Source organism: Sapajus apella, unplaced genomic scaffold, assembly GCF_009761245.1.
Source record: "Sapajus apella isolate SASKATOON/1434 unplaced genomic scaffold, GSC_monkey_1.0 scaffold65, whole genome shotgun sequence".
In the NCBI taxonomy this organism is placed as follows: domain Eukaryota; kingdom Metazoa; phylum Chordata; class Mammalia; order Primates; family Cebidae; genus Sapajus; species Sapajus apella.
The window spans coordinates 996,373-1,015,262 of record NW_022437005.1 but is presented as its reverse complement, the minus strand read 5'-3'; the positions used below and the strand labels follow the sequence as shown (position 1 = coordinate 1,015,262).

General features: G+C 36.3%; 1 protein-coding gene across 2 annotated transcripts in view; it reads right to left on the bottom strand.

Moving 5' to 3' along the window:
* Nucleotides 1–18,890, bottom strand: part of MACROD2 (mono-ADP ribosylhydrolase 2) — a 2,030,631-nt gene that overhangs the window by 1,939,908 nt on the left and 71,833 nt on the right. For both annotated transcript variants that reach the window (XM_032248219.1, XM_032248220.1), the window contains exon 3: nucleotides 721–828. In XM_032248219.1, coding sequence (XP_032104110.1) covers nucleotides 721–828 — 108 coding nt within the window. The remainder of the gene's footprint in view (nucleotides 1–720; nucleotides 829–18,890) is intronic.

Genomic DNA, 18,890 nt, shown 5'->3' with positions numbered 1-18,890 from the left:
CCAGATTTGTTTTTGACACTGTCAACCTTCAAACAGCCTAACTTTACAAAAGACAAATTAAAACCATTAAATATCCTCTCATTGACAATATTTTTTATAGAATCACAGCTACTGTATCTTTTTTGATATATAATCACATAATAAAATGTAACATCTATTATATTTTTCCCAATGTTGAAATAGAAAAATTAACTAGACAATTACTTATTAAAATAATTGGAATATGCTGGTTAAAATTAAGCATTTCATGATGAAAATGAAAACCTGAACCCAAACTACTTAAGTTTTGAAATCACTCAAATAATTTCTTTATATTTTCACTTTTGTCTTACACAGTTCAATCACTGCCTGACAACCTATTCAGAAGAAAAAAGTTTGATGAACTTGTATTTATGTTGGCCAACTATTAATTTGAGCTATGAAACTAACAATAACATACTTGCTAAAGTTCTGTCTGAATAACTTTCTGCAACTATCTGTCACTTATCCAGTGGTCCAGTACCCTAATCTCAGTCTAGTGCTTTTCACTGTAGAGGGTGCTGTAAATTGCACATTAATTGAAGAACATACAAAAAAAATCTCCAATGTTTTTAATCAAGAAGAAAAGCGTTTCTACATCAGAAAGGATTTTTTTCTAAAATACTTACATTTTTATTTATTAAAAATATTTTGAAATAATACTCACATAACAAACACATCACAGAAAAACCAACTACTCACCCGCATTGACTATAGCATCTACCTCTAGCAATGTGATGTCACCTCTATAGAGAGAAACTTTTTCTGCCAAACTTTTCTTCATCTGGGATGTTTCCTGAGTATTTTCTTCTGTAATGAAAAATGGATATATATCAATAATATTATTAATTAATTTAATCAAGATAACTTTTTAGTCAAGACCACTACCAGACCCAATATGTGTCATGCTCTATTACAAAAAACAAGCGGAAATAAGAGCATAGGTACTGAGGGTGTGATTTATTCTCTATTTATTTTGTAATCCTCAAAACAAACACACTATCACATACAAAATGGACATACAATAAATTTTGGCATGTTATATTGGTCAACAAGAAATTCAATACTTATGGGTAATTTTATTTAAATATCCATTTAAAAATAAAATTATGTACCATTACACTCACAAGGAGGTAAGAAAAAGATATACTAATCTTTAATCTTAGCTAAGAAGGACTTACCTGAAAGGCATCCTTGAAAAGAATATATATATTTGAGCAAAACAACATTTAGGTTCAGCTGTTTGCTACTTCTTTTTTATTTTTTGAGAGGGAATTTCACTCTATTGCCCAGGCTAGAGTACTGCAGCGGTGTAATCTTGGCTCACTGCAACCTCTGTCTCCCAGATTCAATAAATTCTTCTGCCTCAGCCCCTCCACCAAGTAGCTGGCATTACAGGCATAAGCCATGATGCCCAGCTAATTTTTGTATTTTTAGTAAAGACAGAGTTTTGCAATGTTGGCCAGGCTGGTCTAGAACTTCTGACTTCAAGTGATCCACCCACCTCAGTCTCCCAAAGTGCTGGAATTACAGGCAAGAGCCACCATGCCTGGCCAGCTCTTTGGTACTTCTAAGTAACAAACTATCACACAGGATAGGAAATTTTAAGAATATTTGAATTTGTGAAACTACTCCTTTCTTAACAAATTGTGTTTTACCTTTTGCTCTAGAGGGCGCTACTAGATTTAAAAAAGAAAGCTTTACTCCAACACACACCAGCCAGCAAGAGGGTATATTTAAAACAAGCCAAAAACATTACATTATGAAATGTGATTTTTAGAAAATGATTTAGAGCAAGACTATAAACTTGAATTTCCATTTATTTTTAACAAATAGTAATAAGATAAATTTAGTAAAAAAGCTGTACAAAATAAATGCTTTAAAATACATTAAATTGCTATTCATAAAAAGGTTTTTAGTATATTTATAGGAAAACTGATTTATATTTTTGAATTTATATTAAACTCAAACTTTTAAAGTATTTATGATATGTGTAAATCTTTCATGCAAGGAGATACTGCTATTCACTCACTGAGATACTTTCATTTTTAAAAGTATTTATGATATGTGTGTATTTTTCATGCAAGGAGATACTGCTATTCACTCACTGAGATACTCTTATAAGCATGCAATTTTGAGCCATCTGGGGGATTAGAGGTGATAGCTTATGAGTCACCTAAATTGTCTTTGGACCACAATAGCGTCCCCCCCCAAAAAAAAAATTTAGCTAAGACTAAGAAAATAACCTGTGACCACAAAAATGATCCTTCCTCTCTCTGTCTATGAAGTATTCCCTTCTTAGTAACTGCTTCTCTCCCAGAAAGATTCTAATCAAGATACTCACTGGTTGTAGTAATAATGAGAAGGAGAATAATGTGGGCAACTTGTATATTAAAGAAGTAGAGAAATACTTTAGGAAACCTCAAAATATGAAATACTTATACTTGAATTGACCTCTCGGGAACTCCTACAGTATTATTTATCTCTGCCAGATAGTGGTTAAGAGCAGACTTTACTACCAGACTGACTCTGTTCAAATCCTAATTTTGTCAATTAACAGCAGGGTAAGTTTCAATAAGTTATTCTCTCCATGCATCAGTCTGTAAACCACTGACTCCTTCACCGTTAACATGAGTTTATTACACTTAGAATGATTGCCTCATAGTAAGTGATCAACAAATGCTACCTTTTTTTTTTTTTTTGAGATGGAGTTTTGTTCTGGTTGCCCAGAATGGAGTGCAATGGCATGGTCTCGGCTCACTGCAACCTCTGCCTCCCAGGTTCAAGTGATTCTGTGCCTCAGTCTCCCAATTACCTGGGATTACAGATGCCCACCACCATGCCCAGCTAATTTTTTTGTATTTTTAGTAGAGACAAAGTTTCACCATGTCGGCCAGACTGGTCTCGAACTCCTGACCTCAGGTGATCTGCCTGCCTCGGTCCCGCAAAGTGCTGGGATTACAGGTGTGAGCCACCACACCTAGCCAACACAACTTTTTTTTTTTTACAAAGGTGACAAATATTATTTCAGCATCTATGGACCACAATACTAAATTTTTTTAATAATTTATTTAAAATAAAATATATATTATTATTTCTTGTCAGTGAAAGAGACTGTATTTTGTTTGTACACTTATCAAATTGTCAACACCTGACCCAATGACAAAGACTCCAACCCACAAGTCCTTGAGTTCCACATCCAACTAGTTTCGATCATGATTACTTTAACCAAACTATAAACTCTTGATTCCCCACTAATGATTATAAAATGACAATAAACATTTGGTGGCTTTGTCAGGGAGAACTGGATATTTAGACTATTGTGAACCTAAAAATTATAAAGAATCATCACTAAAGATGTTTCAGAACTCTATCCGGCATTAAATTGACAGACTTATCACAAATGAATGCAGAAAGATTGACCGTTTCAACTGGGGAGACAATGTAAATAGATTTCCTAATCATTCTTTAACTGCTTTTAGCTCTAAAAAGTATTATTTCCTCATTTTCTCATGAAGCATTATGTAAGTAACATTACATTTGTAGTGACAGAACTTTTAAACATGAAAATAAGTCATGTGTTTCTAAAAAGTAAAGAAATTATAAAAGAAAGGTATGGGAAAACATTTAAGTTTAGACCATTTATACCACTGTTCAGTTTTATTTGTTGTTGTTTCTTTTTGTTTATTTTGTTTTGAGACAGAGTCTCGCTCTGTTGCCAGGCTGGAGTGCAGTGGTGCGATCACAGCTCACTGCAACCTCCACATCCTGGATTCAAACAATTCTCCTGACTCAGCCTCCCAAGTAGCTGGGACTACAGGCGCATGTCACCATGCCCAGCTAATTTTTGTATTTTTAGTAGAGACAGGGTTTCACCATGTTGGCCAGGATGGTCTTGATCTCTTGTCCTTGTGACCTGCCCGCCTTGGTCTCCCAAAGTGCTGAGATTACAGGCATGAGCCACCGCACCTGGCCCCTGTTCCATTTTTTAAAAAGAAACTCTAATCTGTCATCTGCAGATTTTTTAGATGGAATATTTTGAGACTGAAGTGAAGATTCAAGCTATTCAACATATTGAATTAATATACTGCTGTGACATGTCGCTCAATTAAGTTACTCAAAATGGTCTTTACTTGAATTATCAGCATTATGAAGGAATATTTTCATTGTCTCTCATTTTAAAAACTAATATGAGGCTCTTTTTACCTCAATAGTCAGATTATACTTACAGCCCAATTCCTCACATAGTATGCCAAAAAGATATATACATCCTTAAAGGCTACAGTTTGATAGTACTGATAATTAGCAGTATTTCCTTCAATAATAAATCAAAACCTAGTGGAGGATTTTTGACTACCAACTATTATTTGCAAATACACAATATAAATTTCCATTTAGAGGCCACCTTTTTAATTTGCATAGCAATATCTTGCCTTCCTTTTCACAAACAGATCTCATTGTATCTTTTTCCATATACTAGGTTTTCAATAATAAATAGAACAAAAAGTTGCCAAATAATCTCCCTCCTGGACATTCTGTATGTACACAAAGCACCAACTCAAACTTTGTACATCACTGGATTTATTCAACTGTAAGTTGAAATATCTGTCAGTGTAAACACATGACAGTAATTGCTCTTCCATATTGTATACTTTCGATATTGCCAAAGAAAGCCAGAAGTGGTAGTGATTAAAGCAGTAAAAACAGATTTTATTCAGAAACTATTATAATAAAGGGAAACAGACCTCAGTATAGAACTGAGATCCATTCCAAATACAGCATTAACAAGCAGGGATTTATTACCAAGGAGCAGGATGAAGGCCAGTGGATGTACAATAACTAAGAGGAAACATAGGGGGATTCTGGTTATAGCACCTTAACAATATTCTTGCTGAAGGCAAGCCAGGGTGATCACATATTGCCTGGTGGGGGATGAGCAATTTGACCAAATATCAAGGGTGATCAGATATCAAGGGTAAAAGATTTTCTGTTAACTAACTTAGCAAGATTTTTGCTGAAACTAGGCTATGCAGGTATTACAAGGAGGGGCCTAGACAAGAAAAGGGCTTAGAGAAATCTGACTAAAGTTTGGTTAAGAAGAGTCTTTGTCGGTCCCTCTTCTTGTTCAAGGAAAGAAGAGATTTTCATGAAGTTACCCATATATGAAAAGTTGTGGTGATTTCCAGTTTATACCAGGTGGTACAGCTTCAACTTCTTGGGCTTTAGGAAAAAGATAGTTTTAATTATCAGTGATGCCAAGTGAGGAAGGTGGGGAAAAATTAGAAATGTTAGTTTGGAGACTTGTAGTCAGCTATCAGAGGAAACTAGAAGAACTGACAAAATGTATAAGATGGCAGGATCCAGTCCAATACACAGGTTGACAACGGAAAGCCAAAAAAAAATAACGGGACTAGAATTTCATAACCCACAAAGGTACACTATAATTTTCTCTCTCCAGTCACTCCTTTGAAAATTCTTGTTTACAAAATAAGCCTGATCTCATTAGATTTGGCCTGGTGATTTACATAATTGCAGCAAGAATGACCACTTAGGCCTTTTTGAGGTTTTTTTGCTGGAATTTTTCATGAGGAATCTCAGATTAGACTTTAAAAGCCTCTTGAAGCTTAAAAGTCAAGCCAAGCATGACCATATTTTTCCTATAAGAACTATAGATTTGGGTGAATCCCTCTCTTCCTGAGGTTCCCAAAAGATCCTAAGCTTCCTGGACCTGCCAGGAAGTGACCTTCCTTACCCACCTGTAAGGCTGGGAACCCTGTAACAGCAGTCTCCAACCTTTTTGGCTCAATGGACCAGTTTCGTGGATGACAATTTTTCCATGGACTGGGGGTAGGGATGATGCTGGTTCACCTGCTGCTCAACTCCTGCTGTGTGGCCCAGTCCATGACCTACGGATTGAGTACCTCTGCCCTATAAGCCAGTTAACAGGCCAGTTTGCCCAAGAGGACTTTGTAAGCATTGACTCCATGAAGTCTTTGTGCTTTAAAACTGTCTGGATATATCTGATTCGATATATCATTCTCAAATACAACATTCCAGTCAAAGCCTTGGTTATGAACTGATCTTTCCAAATATGTCCTGTTTCAAGGAAGGCAGAACCTTATTGAACTTATGCAAATAATTGTATTGCCATTGAGAATAAGAATAATCAATAAGTGTTTCTGAATTCTGCAGGAATCAGGTTGGAAGAAAAGATGTTTCATCTCTTTTTACAAAAACATAAGCTACTAAATTGTCATGAGTTATAGAAAGCATGAGAAAACAGAAAAAAAAGGGTCCTTAAATAAGACATTAAAGAATGAGAAACGTTCCAAAACAATAGCCATAAAAATTATAATTAATTAGTTTATTTGACCCCATGTAATTGATTCCTCTGCTTTATCCCAGGTTAGCATTTTATGAACCGACCAGCTTCTCTACTAGCTCTGGAAATACATACTCATTCCAGTGGTATGGTCTACAATACCACTTAGTGGTATCTAAGCAACGCCAGTAGAAGGCTCTACCCCCGAGTACCTGGCATAGTCGTTTCCATGGATCTCTGAGACAATCAGTTTTACTGAAAATGAAGCATTCTGGCTTATAAGCTGACTATAGGAGCTTTCAAGAAGAATCAAAGTCACACACAAAAAAACTATCTGTGGATAATAAAAGACATAAAATGTCTGTGATTAAACATCTGTTCATTATAAAAATGATAAAATTGATGAGGGAATTGGTTATTTTTGTGGCACACAACATTTAAATAATAGTTGGTATCATGACTGATAGAAAACATTATATACCAGGACATATGATGGAAAATGAGGGTATTGGCAAATGTTTATGAAATGCACATAATTTCTGGAATGTTTTTATTATTAATATTTACCCATAAAAATATAACCTAGAAGAGTTTAAGTATCACTCTTTACTTGATAATGTTTCCCACATAATTTAATATATCAAACAACATTTTTACTAGGTGAAAGAACAAGTCCTTTGAAATTTTCCAGGGGACCTAGGGGAAATTTCAAGGTCAATCCAAGATAAAGAATTCATTGAGGATTTGATTTTGGAAAACTGTCAAAAATGTGAAAAGATTTGAATGCTGATTAAACAGGATCATAGATCACTATGAAACAATACTTAAGTTCTCTTAAAAGGAGAAGACAGCCAGGCACAGTGGCTCACGCCTCTAATCCCAGCACTTTGGGAGGACGAGGTGGGTAGATCACAAGGTCAGGAGTTCAAGACGAGCCTGGCCAAGATAGGGAATCCTCATCTCTACTAAACATACAAAAATTAGCTGGGCATGGTGGCTGGCGCCTGTAATCCCAGCTACCTAGGAGGCTGAGGCAGAGAATTGTTTGAACCTGAGAGGCAGAGGTGGCAGCAGTGAGCTGAGATCAAGCCACTACACTCCAGCCTGGGTAACAGAGTAAAACTCTGTCTCAAAAAAAAAAAAAAAAAAAAAAAAGGAAAAAGCATAGAAAACACAAAGCACAATAAATTATTTTGATAAGGCACAGAATTTTGGTTTCCTAGACAGATTACTTAAAAGGTAAAGAAAAAGCTTTCACAATCTCTTATGAAGAACAGATCAATATTCCAAGAAAACTTCGTTGTTTTAACAGAAAGAAAACCAAGTTCTAGTTTTGTATCAGCACACTATTGGGCTCATGTTATGTTATTTAAAAAAAAAAAAAAAAAAACTTTAAATAGAAATCAATTTAGTCTTAGCCAGCTTGAACACATAAAGAATTCCTTTTCTACAAACCTACAGCTTTCCATATCCATTCAGATTTCATCCTACATTTTCTTCTTTCCTATTCTGGAATAACCAGTAATCTTATTTTAGGACAAAATTACATACTTTTTCCCTTATCAACAACAAAAAAAAGTCCTTCATTCTTCACATACTTTGCATACAGAGTTGTTTCTCCTCACACTTATTATTTTCAGTAGTTTAACTTACATGTATTAAATGTAATTTTAATGATCAATACATTTTTACAAAGAAAACTAAGAAGTAGACAGCTATAAACTGTGTCACATACTAGCATTCTACAGCTAACTAGCATGTTTTATGAATATATCATCTTACAATTTCTAGAGATATCTGTTTCTTTATAGTGTAATTTTTCAAAAGAACCTTTTATTGGGCCAGGCATGGTGGCTTATGCCTGTAGTCCCAGCACTTTGGGAGGCCAAGGTGGGCAGGTCACCTGAGGTTAGGAGTTTGAGACCAGCCTGGCCAACATAGTGAAACCCTGTCTCTACTAAAAATAGAAAAAAATTAGCTGAGCATAGTGGCGGGTGCCTGGAATCCCAGCTACTCAGGAGGCTGAGGCAAGAGAATCCCTTGAATCCGGGAAGCACAGGTTGCAGTGAGCTGAGATCGTGCCACTGCACTCCAGCCTGGGTGACAAGAGCAAAATTCTTTCTCAAAATAAAAAGAACATTTTATGAATATGAATAGGCCTAAATATATAGAGTTTCTTTATGCCATACGAAAATAAAAAGCCAAAATATATAAACTTAATCTTAGGTTTAGTATTAGTATTTCAATCATTTATGTTTCTTATAAATTATGTAGATTTTTAAATAAATATCTATTAATTTAACATAAGTCTAAAATTGCAAATTACTGAAAAGATTTTAAAAACAATTTTGAGGCAGACATACTATAACATTAAACAAAGCTAGCCATCATCTCAAGTTATTTCCCTGTTACTGATTTATACAATGCATGCATGTTAGGCAAGTATTATAAAAGCAAAAACCTAAAAAAGTTAAAGACATGGATTTTTGTTTTACTGCTGTGCTTGATATATGAGAAGTCATGGCTATAAAGCAATTCCACTTTAGTGCATGTTTACTTGTACACTGGTCCTTAGGTTAAATTTATAATTTTTATAATCTTAAATATCTAGTAGAGATAAGTTTATCTGACCAGTAAACCTAAGTAGAATAAAAACATGTCTGTATTATACTTAATGCTGACAACTCATTAAGACAAATACATTTTCATTAAACAAATAATCCTAAATTAATCTTATTTACTGAAGACCTAGCAAAGTCCTATGAACTTTTGTGTGTGTGTGTGGGAGGGGCAAGGTCTTGCTCTGCTGTCCAGGCAGGAGTGCAGTGGTGAAAGCTCAAACTCCCAGGCTCGAGTTATCCTCCCACCTCAGCTTCCCGAGTAGCTGGGGCTACAGATGTGCTCTACCAAGCCAGGCTAATTTTTGTATTTTTTATGTGTGTGTTGAGTAGTGGGGTTTTTTTGTTTGTTTTTGTTTGTTTGTTTGTTTGTTTGAGACAGGTTCAGCATGTTACCCTGGCTGATCTTGAACTCCTGAGTTCAAGATTCTCCCACCTTGGCCTCCCAAAGTGCTGGGATTATAGGCATGATCCACCACATCCAGCCCATATGAACTTTAAAACACATTTGGGTTAGTTTCCACATTTCTGGGAGTTTTTGGAATATTTAACGTTTAAAAGAGCTCATTAATCTCCAAGATAATTTGAACAGTGCTTCTGTATGAGATTTTATGAATTTTGTTGGTTATACTATCCTTAGGTAGAAAAATATCACATATATATAACACATACATATGGAAACAAACATATGCAGATAGCTGCAAACAGATCTTACAGCTTTTATTCTAAAATTTTAGCAATTAATCAAGTAAACAAAATAATATAGTTTTATCTTTGGTCTACTTTACATTTTTGTCAAAATTATATTTTTGATAAATGGAAAAAATTAGGTTACCTGTTCTACATGAGGGTTAATGTTTTTTTAAACAATATTTATAGAGAAGATTTTTAAGATTTTCCCATGGAATCTTACGGAGGCTGTGGAGTAAATTTTAGGCACTAACTGAGGTGACACCAAACAGCTGTCAGGATATCTCCAAAGCCCATCTGACTGGATTAAATATTCAGTGTTTCCAATTAGCATTTTTTTCCTTTCCAGCCTCAGGTGGTTGCTTTTGGGGATCCTTGAGTCCCTTGAAAACCCTCAATGATGGACAGTGTGCTTAAAGTGCAAGTGCCTATAGGGAGTTGGAGGCGCTGAAGTGGGGAAGAAAAAGTCTGGCAGATATGGACAGAAGGATGATGAAAGAGGTAAGGGCTTGAAGGGAGACATCAAAAGATTCAAGAGAATTGAAAGGGAAATCAAAGATGGCAAAAGGAAGGAGGAGGAGCAGAAGCCATGGGAAGGGAGAGGTCTTAGAGGAGCCAATTTGGAAAGATCTTAGGTTTCCTAGAGAAGCCAATGAAGTTCTAAATTATTCTTAGTCAAATAATAAGTGAACAGAGTTAGTGAACACATACAGTAGTCCCTCCTGTCCACAAGGAGTATGTTCCAGGACCCCTTGTGGATGCCTGAAACCACAAATAGTACCAAACCTGACTGCTGTCAGTTAGAACACATTTCTATTCATGTCTCACACTCACAAATTGAATGTCTTTTCCATTGTAACTAAGTCATTCACAGTGGCTCTAACTTTTGCAGTTTGAGATGCAACAGCAAAGCTACCACAAATTGCTCTCCTTCTTCACAATTTCATGGATAGAAAATTTGTTCTCACACTAAATCTCAACATACAGATTTTTTTTTTTCTTAAGTATAGGACTTTCACCTTTTTATACCCAAAGAACTGTAAATTGTTCTACTATAAAGACACATGCACACGTATGTTCATTGAAGCCCTGTGTACAATAGCAAAGACCTGGAACCAATCCAGATGCCCATCAATGATAGACTGGACAAAGAAAAGAAAATATGGTACATATACACCATGGAATACTATGCAGCCATAAAAAATGATAAGTTCTTGTCCTTTGTAGGGACTTGGATGAATCTGGAAACCATCATTCTCAGCAAACTGACACAAGAACAGAAAGCCAAACACCACAAGTTCTCACTCATAGGTGGATGTTGAACAATGAAAACACGTGGACTCAGGGAGAGGAGCATCACATACTGGGAGCAGTTGGGGGGGTTTGGGGAGAGACAGTGGGGGGTGGGGAGGGATGGGAGGGTGGGGAGGAATAACATGGGGAGAAATGCCAGATATAGTATGCAACTAAAGTTAAATAAATACATTTTTTAAAAATAAAAATAAAATTAATTAAAATAAAAAGAAGCACTTTATGGCTTCTCTTTGGCACATCTAAATTGCACTACTCTTGTGCTTTGTGGCCATTATTTTGTAAAATAAAGGTGACTCAGGGAGTACAATACAAAGACAGTGAATCTGATAACTGAGATGACTACAAAGTGACTTAATGGCCATAGAGCATCTACCATTTGGATACATTGCAAAATGGATGATTCACTTCCCCGGCAGGACAGAGTACATGGCTAAGAGTTCACAAGGCTACTCAGAATGGCACAAAATTTAAAACTTACAAATTGTTTATTTCTGGATTTTCTACCTAATATTTTCAGACCACAGTTGACCACTGGTAATTGAAACTGTGGAAAGCAAAACTAAGGATAAGGGGAGGCTACTGCAGTCAGCAGAGCTTTAAGAAGAGGCTTTCAGTGAAATGAGAAGTTTCCATGGGAGAAGCAGGTTCAAATAGAACAGGGAGACCTCATAGAGTGCCAGGAAAAACTTTTCCACCTCAGGAGTCTCAAAATGAATCCCCACTTGGAACAAAGAGCCATGAAGAAAGACTTCCAGCCCAGTAGTTACCTTTCAAAAAAAAATCACAGGTCTCTAACCCAGCTTCAACCAGTAAACTCAGAATCTTAAGTATGAAAATCTGTTCCTACCATGCTTTAATGAACTATCATCTGGGGCAATGGCTTAGGAGTCAGACTTATCAATGGATCCCAGATGAATCGGTCAGGAGTGAAGACAAAGGCTTCAAAGGTATACACTTGGGTCCTAGATGAGAGATTCAGGAATCCAATAATAAATCTAATCCTACCCATATCACAGGACCATTAATTGTTAAGGAAACTAGAGCTGGATAGCAGTTAAAGCAGTAAAAACATTATTCAGGGAGTATTACAGTAGGGGAAAAGAGACTTCAGTACAGAACTGAGCTCAGTTTCAAATATAGCAAGAACTAGTGGGGATTTATAGCCAAGGAGGAGGAGGGGGTCAATGGATGGAAAATTACTAAGAGGAAACATTAGGGGTAGGAGTTGATACTTGCTCAAGGTAGGCCAGGATGATCATATTTTGTCTGGAGGATGGTGGGGGATTGGGAATTTGATCAGATACCAAAGTGATTAGATATTTGGGATGAGAGATTCTCTCCAAAATGACTTAGCAAGATTCTTGCTCAAACTGGACAATGAAGGTCTGACAAGGACAGAGCGTAGACAAGAGAAGGGCTTAGATGGACCTAACTAAAGTTAGGTTAAAGAGACAGTCTTTGTCAATATCATATGCCATTCAAAAAGTCATATTTGGGGAAAAAATGTCCCTTCTACTTCTTCCTCTGAGTATAATATTAACTCTGCACTGGTTTTATAATTGTTTATAATAGTGTATTATATTTATAACTGTTTATAATACATGTCAGAAAAAAATGTGAAACACTTTCAATATGAGCCTACTCCAAGAAACCAGTGGGTGTCCTGTATAGCTTACCTAGTATGGTGAGCTCTACTTTTCACTGTCTTTGAGCTATTTTAAAACTCTGTAAGTTACAGAAAATGGGTAATAATGTAATTTATTGTCCATATAAATGCAAACAAATTATATTCCCTGGGATACAACTGAATATTACCCTGAGGACAATTTATATTTACTTTCATTTATTTTACATTACCTGTAAATTCATTTCAGTATTCTTTATTGCCTATATATGTGTGATTCTTTAAATTCTCTTTTCAACCTGAGTTAAATGTGTTGATAAGTGTTCATTTTATATTTGCATGAATCATAATCTCATGTTTTTTTGTGTGTGAGACAGAGTCTCACTCTGTCACTAGGCTGGAGTGCAATGGTGAGATCTCGGCGTACTGCAATCCTGCCTCCTGAGTTCAAGCGATTCTACTGTCTCAGCCTCCCAAGTAGCTGGGATTACAAGTATGCGCCGCCATGCCTGGCTAATATTTGTATTTTTAGTAGAGGTGGGGTTTTGCCATGTTGGTCAGTCTGGTCTCGAACTCCTGACCTCAGGTGATCCACCCTGCCTCGGCCTCTCAAAGTGTTGGGATTACGGGCGTAAGCCACTGCACCCAGACATGTAATCTCATCTTTATAAAAAGCATTTCCCTCTCATAGACACTTTTATTTAGTTCTAAGGCATGTTCTTAATATTTGTATAGCATTTACCATGATCTACATGCCCTTTTAATGCTTACAAATATTATCTCCTATAATTCTCCTAACATATGTATATAGTACATATTACCACTATTCCCTCAATAGGGATAACGAAGCTGAAGCATACAGAAATGAAGTGGTTTGACCAAGTACACACAGCTGGTAAGAAGAAAGCTTGGATTTGAACCCAGGCACCCCATGATCTTAACCAACATGCTATGCAGACTCTCATAAAGCATTTTTATTTCAGTGTCCATCTCTGAATGAATTGTCTGTTTAGGTCCTATCTCTTCCTTTAGTGGCAAAATGCAGCAATTTCATCCCTATCTCATCACCCCCTGTACACACACACACACACACCAAGAAAAAGCATTACTTGCTTTTGTCCTAGAGGAAAAAAATACATAAATGGTTTTCCAGAGTAGTTATGACCCTTTGAAAACAATACAAAGGTCTCAGTAGTTTCTGCTACTATTTGATAAAGTTTCATAACATACAACATACGAGGGACTAGAAAATAACATAATAAAATCGAAATTTGTCAATATTAATCATGTATCTTCTATTTATGTTTTCTCATTTGCTTGTTTAAACAAAATGATCAAACTCTCAGATTCCTATCCCAACAGATATACTTCTTTGTTTACACTGAAATTCTGTTTAGTATTTATATTTATGACCTTATTCTGATTTTTAAAAATTGTTTTGTAGAGACAAAGTTTCACTAAGTTGTCCAAGCTGGTCTTGAACTCCTGGCCTCAAGCAGTCCTTCTACCTTGGCCTCCGAAAGTGCTAGGATTACAGGTGTAAGCCACCACACCTGGCCTATGACCTTATTCTGAGTTCTGGCATTATGTTACTATTTCACTTCTATTTTAGGCATCAATAAACCACATTAGAGATAGACTGATTCATTTTATGAGGTAGGGATATAACGTAATCCTATTGTAACAAGAAAAGCAAATTTAAAAAAATATATAACAATTCACTAATGATATGAGGTAGACGATGAGAAACAAAGTCTGTTAATTCAATTTTAATCAAGATGAAATGGCCAACACTGCTCTTATAACTTTTAAGGTTGTAATTATCATTTGATGATATAACAGAATTTTTATTAAAATCAGAAGTATATTTTACATTTCTAATTTTTTAAATATCTTTTTCAAATTGTTTCATCACTTTCCCTACGGAACTGTCAAACTGCCTGAAGGTCATCTGATTAACAGCTAAGGGATCATCACTAGGTATGGAGCAATATAAACCATGTTGTTTTAAACTACTAATGTTTTGGAAGGGTTTTTTGCCCAGCATAAGCTAACTGTAGGAGGAAGCTTTGAAGATTTGGCCAGATTTGATGATCTTTGGAAGCTTATCAGGAGGTCCTGATGATCCCTTAGTTGTCACACTTAAAAGAGTAAGATGCTGAGAGATATTCACACAAAATACCTGGGAATACTCTAAATTCTTATTTGCCCCCATACTGAAATCCCTGTATTTTGGCACCCACAGACAGGATTCAGAGGAGCCACCAAGGGTACCACTGAGCTGCCTAATGATACCAGAAGGGGCCTGCTGCCCCTGAACCTGTTCCCTTTTGAGGAAGCTGAAAAGTCAGTTTAGTCTTAATCCAGCCATGTGGATACAGATTTAAATTAACATTCCCTCTCCCCAAAAGAAAAACAAAATAATTAGCAGGATACCATGCCAAAAAAAAAAAAAAAAAACCGACACAAATATCCATAGAAATTAATGTGAAAATGAAATTATAATAAATTTATTATCCAGATGATCAGAAAAACAATTTTGGGTTCATTAAGAGGTTTTACAGATACACAATCAGGGAACTTAGAGGAATCCCAGGAGTCAAGCTGTTTCTGAGATCATTTCTTGAAACCAGCCAGTCGATTTCTACACCTCCGTCTCCTATCTGATCATTGTTCCAGATTACACAAACACACACACACACCTCTATACTCCAACGTATCCATTTACTCTCAAATACATAGTTCTTTTAGGTATTATAAATGTTATACTAGAAGATTCTCTCTCATAGGCTAATTCATAGTAGCTAGTGTGCAGGAGGTTTACAACTTGATTGTTGGGCTAAATCTTCAGAGCTTCCTCCTACAGTAAGCTTTTGCTGTGCAAAAATCCCTTCCAAAACTTGGTGGCTTAAAACAACATCCTTTATATTGCTCATTAGCCAATGGTTAACCAGGCAGTTCTACAGTCAGCTGCTGGGGTGACTACAGCTAGATGGTTTTCTAAATGGCCTCACTCACATCTGGCTGGCAGTAGTCAGGCTGGTTGGTCTAGAGGCCTCAGCTGGGATGATCTGTCTCTGCTTCATGTGGCCTCTCCAACACACTAGCTGGGGCTTTGCATGGTAAGCAAGCACAGACACCAACGTGCAGGCACTCTTTAAGCCTCTGCTTGAGTCATGTTTGTTGTAGTCCCTTTGGCCAAAGCAAATCATATGCAAAAGCCCAAAGTCATTGGAAGAGCGGTAAATAGAGCACAGACACAGGGAAGTGTCATTCTTTGGGGATCTTTTTGGCCCGATTTACTAAGCACATTCTGAGCTACCGAATTTTCTGCGTACTAGATCCCAATATTTATTTTGATTGCAGTTTTGTTTGATGTACAAATACTTATTTTTGACATATTTTGATTTGATAGAAACGTGGTTCACACTGGCTCTGTTTTTTTAATGCCACTTCAGTAACTATTTTTGATTTCTAATACATTTCTCTACTGCAGAAATCTAATGTTCAAATAGCTATAGGAGACAGGCAGGCAACATAACTGAGGCCAGCCTGGTGTTAATATTCACAAATATACTGTGTTGTAAATCTGAAAGCATAGAATGCCCTGTCCAAAGGATGTTGCCTCTACTCACATGTCATGTGAGGATGTGGGCCTAGTACTTCCAGATCTCCTTGTTTTACAGTAAAAGAAGGAAATCTAAGTTTTAATATAAAATCCTGATTTTAAATACTAAAATTTAAATAAAAATTTAAAATGCAATTTAACGGCCAGGCACGGTGGCTCATGCCTGTAATCCCAGCACTTTGGGAGGCCGACGCAGGCAGATCACTTGAGATCAGGAGTTTGAGACTAGCCTGGCCAACATGGTGAAACCCATCTCTACTAAAAATACAAAGTTATCTGGGGATGGTGACAGGGGCCTGTAATCTCAGCTACCTGGGAGGCTGAGGCAGAAGAATCGCTTGAACACAGGCAGCAGAGGTTGCAGTGAGTCGGGATCATGCCACTGCACTACAGCCTGGGCAACAGTGCAAGACTCCAACTCAAAAAAAAAAAAAAAAAAAGGCAATTTAAAAACAACAACAATAAAGGTACTGGTCAAGTTAAAAAATCTATCTTTGGGCAGAGTTCAAGCAAAAACTACTAATTTGTGACTTCTTTAATGGATCGCAAACAGCCCACCATCTAAGGCTTTCCATCACTTGTTTAAAACCTGGATAGTTCCAGTCTTATCTGCCCCTATTCCCCAATTTGTATACTCTCTCTATGTCTCATCATGGTTAAATTCTTACTTTTCCTCAATACATCCTCTGTTTCCTTCCCCTATCACTTTAGAATGCCCTTTGCCTGGTCATCCTCATCCCACCCTAAAGCCCTCTGATCCTCTTAATGATCCTGTAAACTCGGCCTGGATGTCTCTACCTTCATAAAACTTCCTATCAATGTTATTTCTCCCTCTCTGAATCCCAAAGCACTTTGGGTCATCCTCATGGCACTTATCATATCCTTCACAGTTTGAAGTTATCTGTGTATGTTTTATCATCGTTCCACTAGAATAAGGAGTTCATATTCTGGCTCAACTTTGTGTTTTCCGTATTACTTAGCAAGCTATCATGCCTGGAATGCCGTGAGGCTGCATTCAAATATGAGCTCCTTATATGAAGGGTTCTTTGATTTTCCCTGCCAGGATTAGTTTGGAATCTCAGAAACTGGTGGGAGGGTGGTATTGGGGGGAAGGAGAATCTGTCGCTAAGATTTTCATCCAAGGAAGCTCTGTGAAAGTTGGAGCTAGGAAGAAAGGCAGGGGAATTAAGTCTTAGGCCAATGAAATAAGTGAGCTGCTGAACTGGAAGGGCGAGCACACAAGAGAAAGAGAGCATGTGCATAAGAGTTCAGCATTCTATCTTTAAGAACAAACAATGGAGCCATCTGTAGACATCCTAATTCTACGCTTTCCTAAAATAAGGTCGAGTGTTATAGATCTATTATATATGTTCTATTTCTCTATGTTAATATTTTGAATGATTGTAACCACCCTCCTGAGGTAACTTAAGAAAACTGAGACACATAGCTTACCCATGGTCTTAGAATTGACAGAGCTGAGATTTGAACACTGGAAGTCTGATTCTAGAACCCATGTGCTGAATCACTGTGCAAAACTGCCTCATAAGGATCAGTCTCACAAGGGTAAAAATAGATCCAGAAGTTCTTTAAATAAGGACACACTTCACTCTGACAGGATTTTTAAATTTAATGAGACTATCTGTGAAGATGTTTGGGATGGGAGCTTAGTCGTTAAAAATGTGCATTTTATCCTACTGCTATAATCTGCTAAAAATCAATTTAGTTAAAAAGTTGTGATACGAATACCCAGTATGGCTGTTAGTCTAAAGGTTATATAATAATGCAACCTAATTCTTCAAGTAATCTTGAGTAAAAATAAAGTTCAAAAGGTTTACTCCAAAGAAAAGGAGAAGCACATTTCTACCTTTTTAGTAAAATGTATGAAATCCTCATTTATAAAAAGAGAAATGCTCATTAAAATTTTAAAATATTTTAAAAACTAAAAAATCAGTAAAACAGTATTCATAATTTTGCCATCTCAGTAAAGTGTAGGATTTTCAGCCTCTAGGTTAAGAGCTTTAAAGCCCGTGAAGTTAATTTGACAGATTGCAACCAACACTTGCACAAAATAATATGGACTAGATCTAAAGTATTACAGTGCATCACATGTAGTAAATAATTGTTCCATGAAAATTGTCTCAGTTACATGTACATTAGACACACATTTATAGGTCATAATATTTCTTACTGTGAGTCTTGGGTAAAATTTTGAAATTTTTGAAATCAGTGTTTGTCTCTACTCTCTGACACAAAACTAAAATGTTTTAAAATGTTGTCATTTTGTTATTTTACCATTTCACAAAAATGGACAGATTTTCAAGACTGTGTATCAAAATACCATACAGTGAACATTTTGTAAGAATCTTTGAGTGCTGAACCAAAGCTAAGACATTGACTAACATACGAAGATTTTACAGGGTCTAGCAAAGAGTAAGATACATAATGCCCAATAAATACAGAATTGATTGACTGATTACCAAATGTGTTTATGCTTAAGAGGACCTGGTTTGTTCTATATGAGTCCAAATCCGCATAGTAAAGCACAAGATAATGGACTTCTCTACAGAATCACATACAAAGCTGAAACTCCCTGGTATAACCTAGATGGAAAGTCAAAATTTTCAAAAGATGTAATTTAACCTGTAGTAGGTACCCATATTTAAACACAACAGGGAA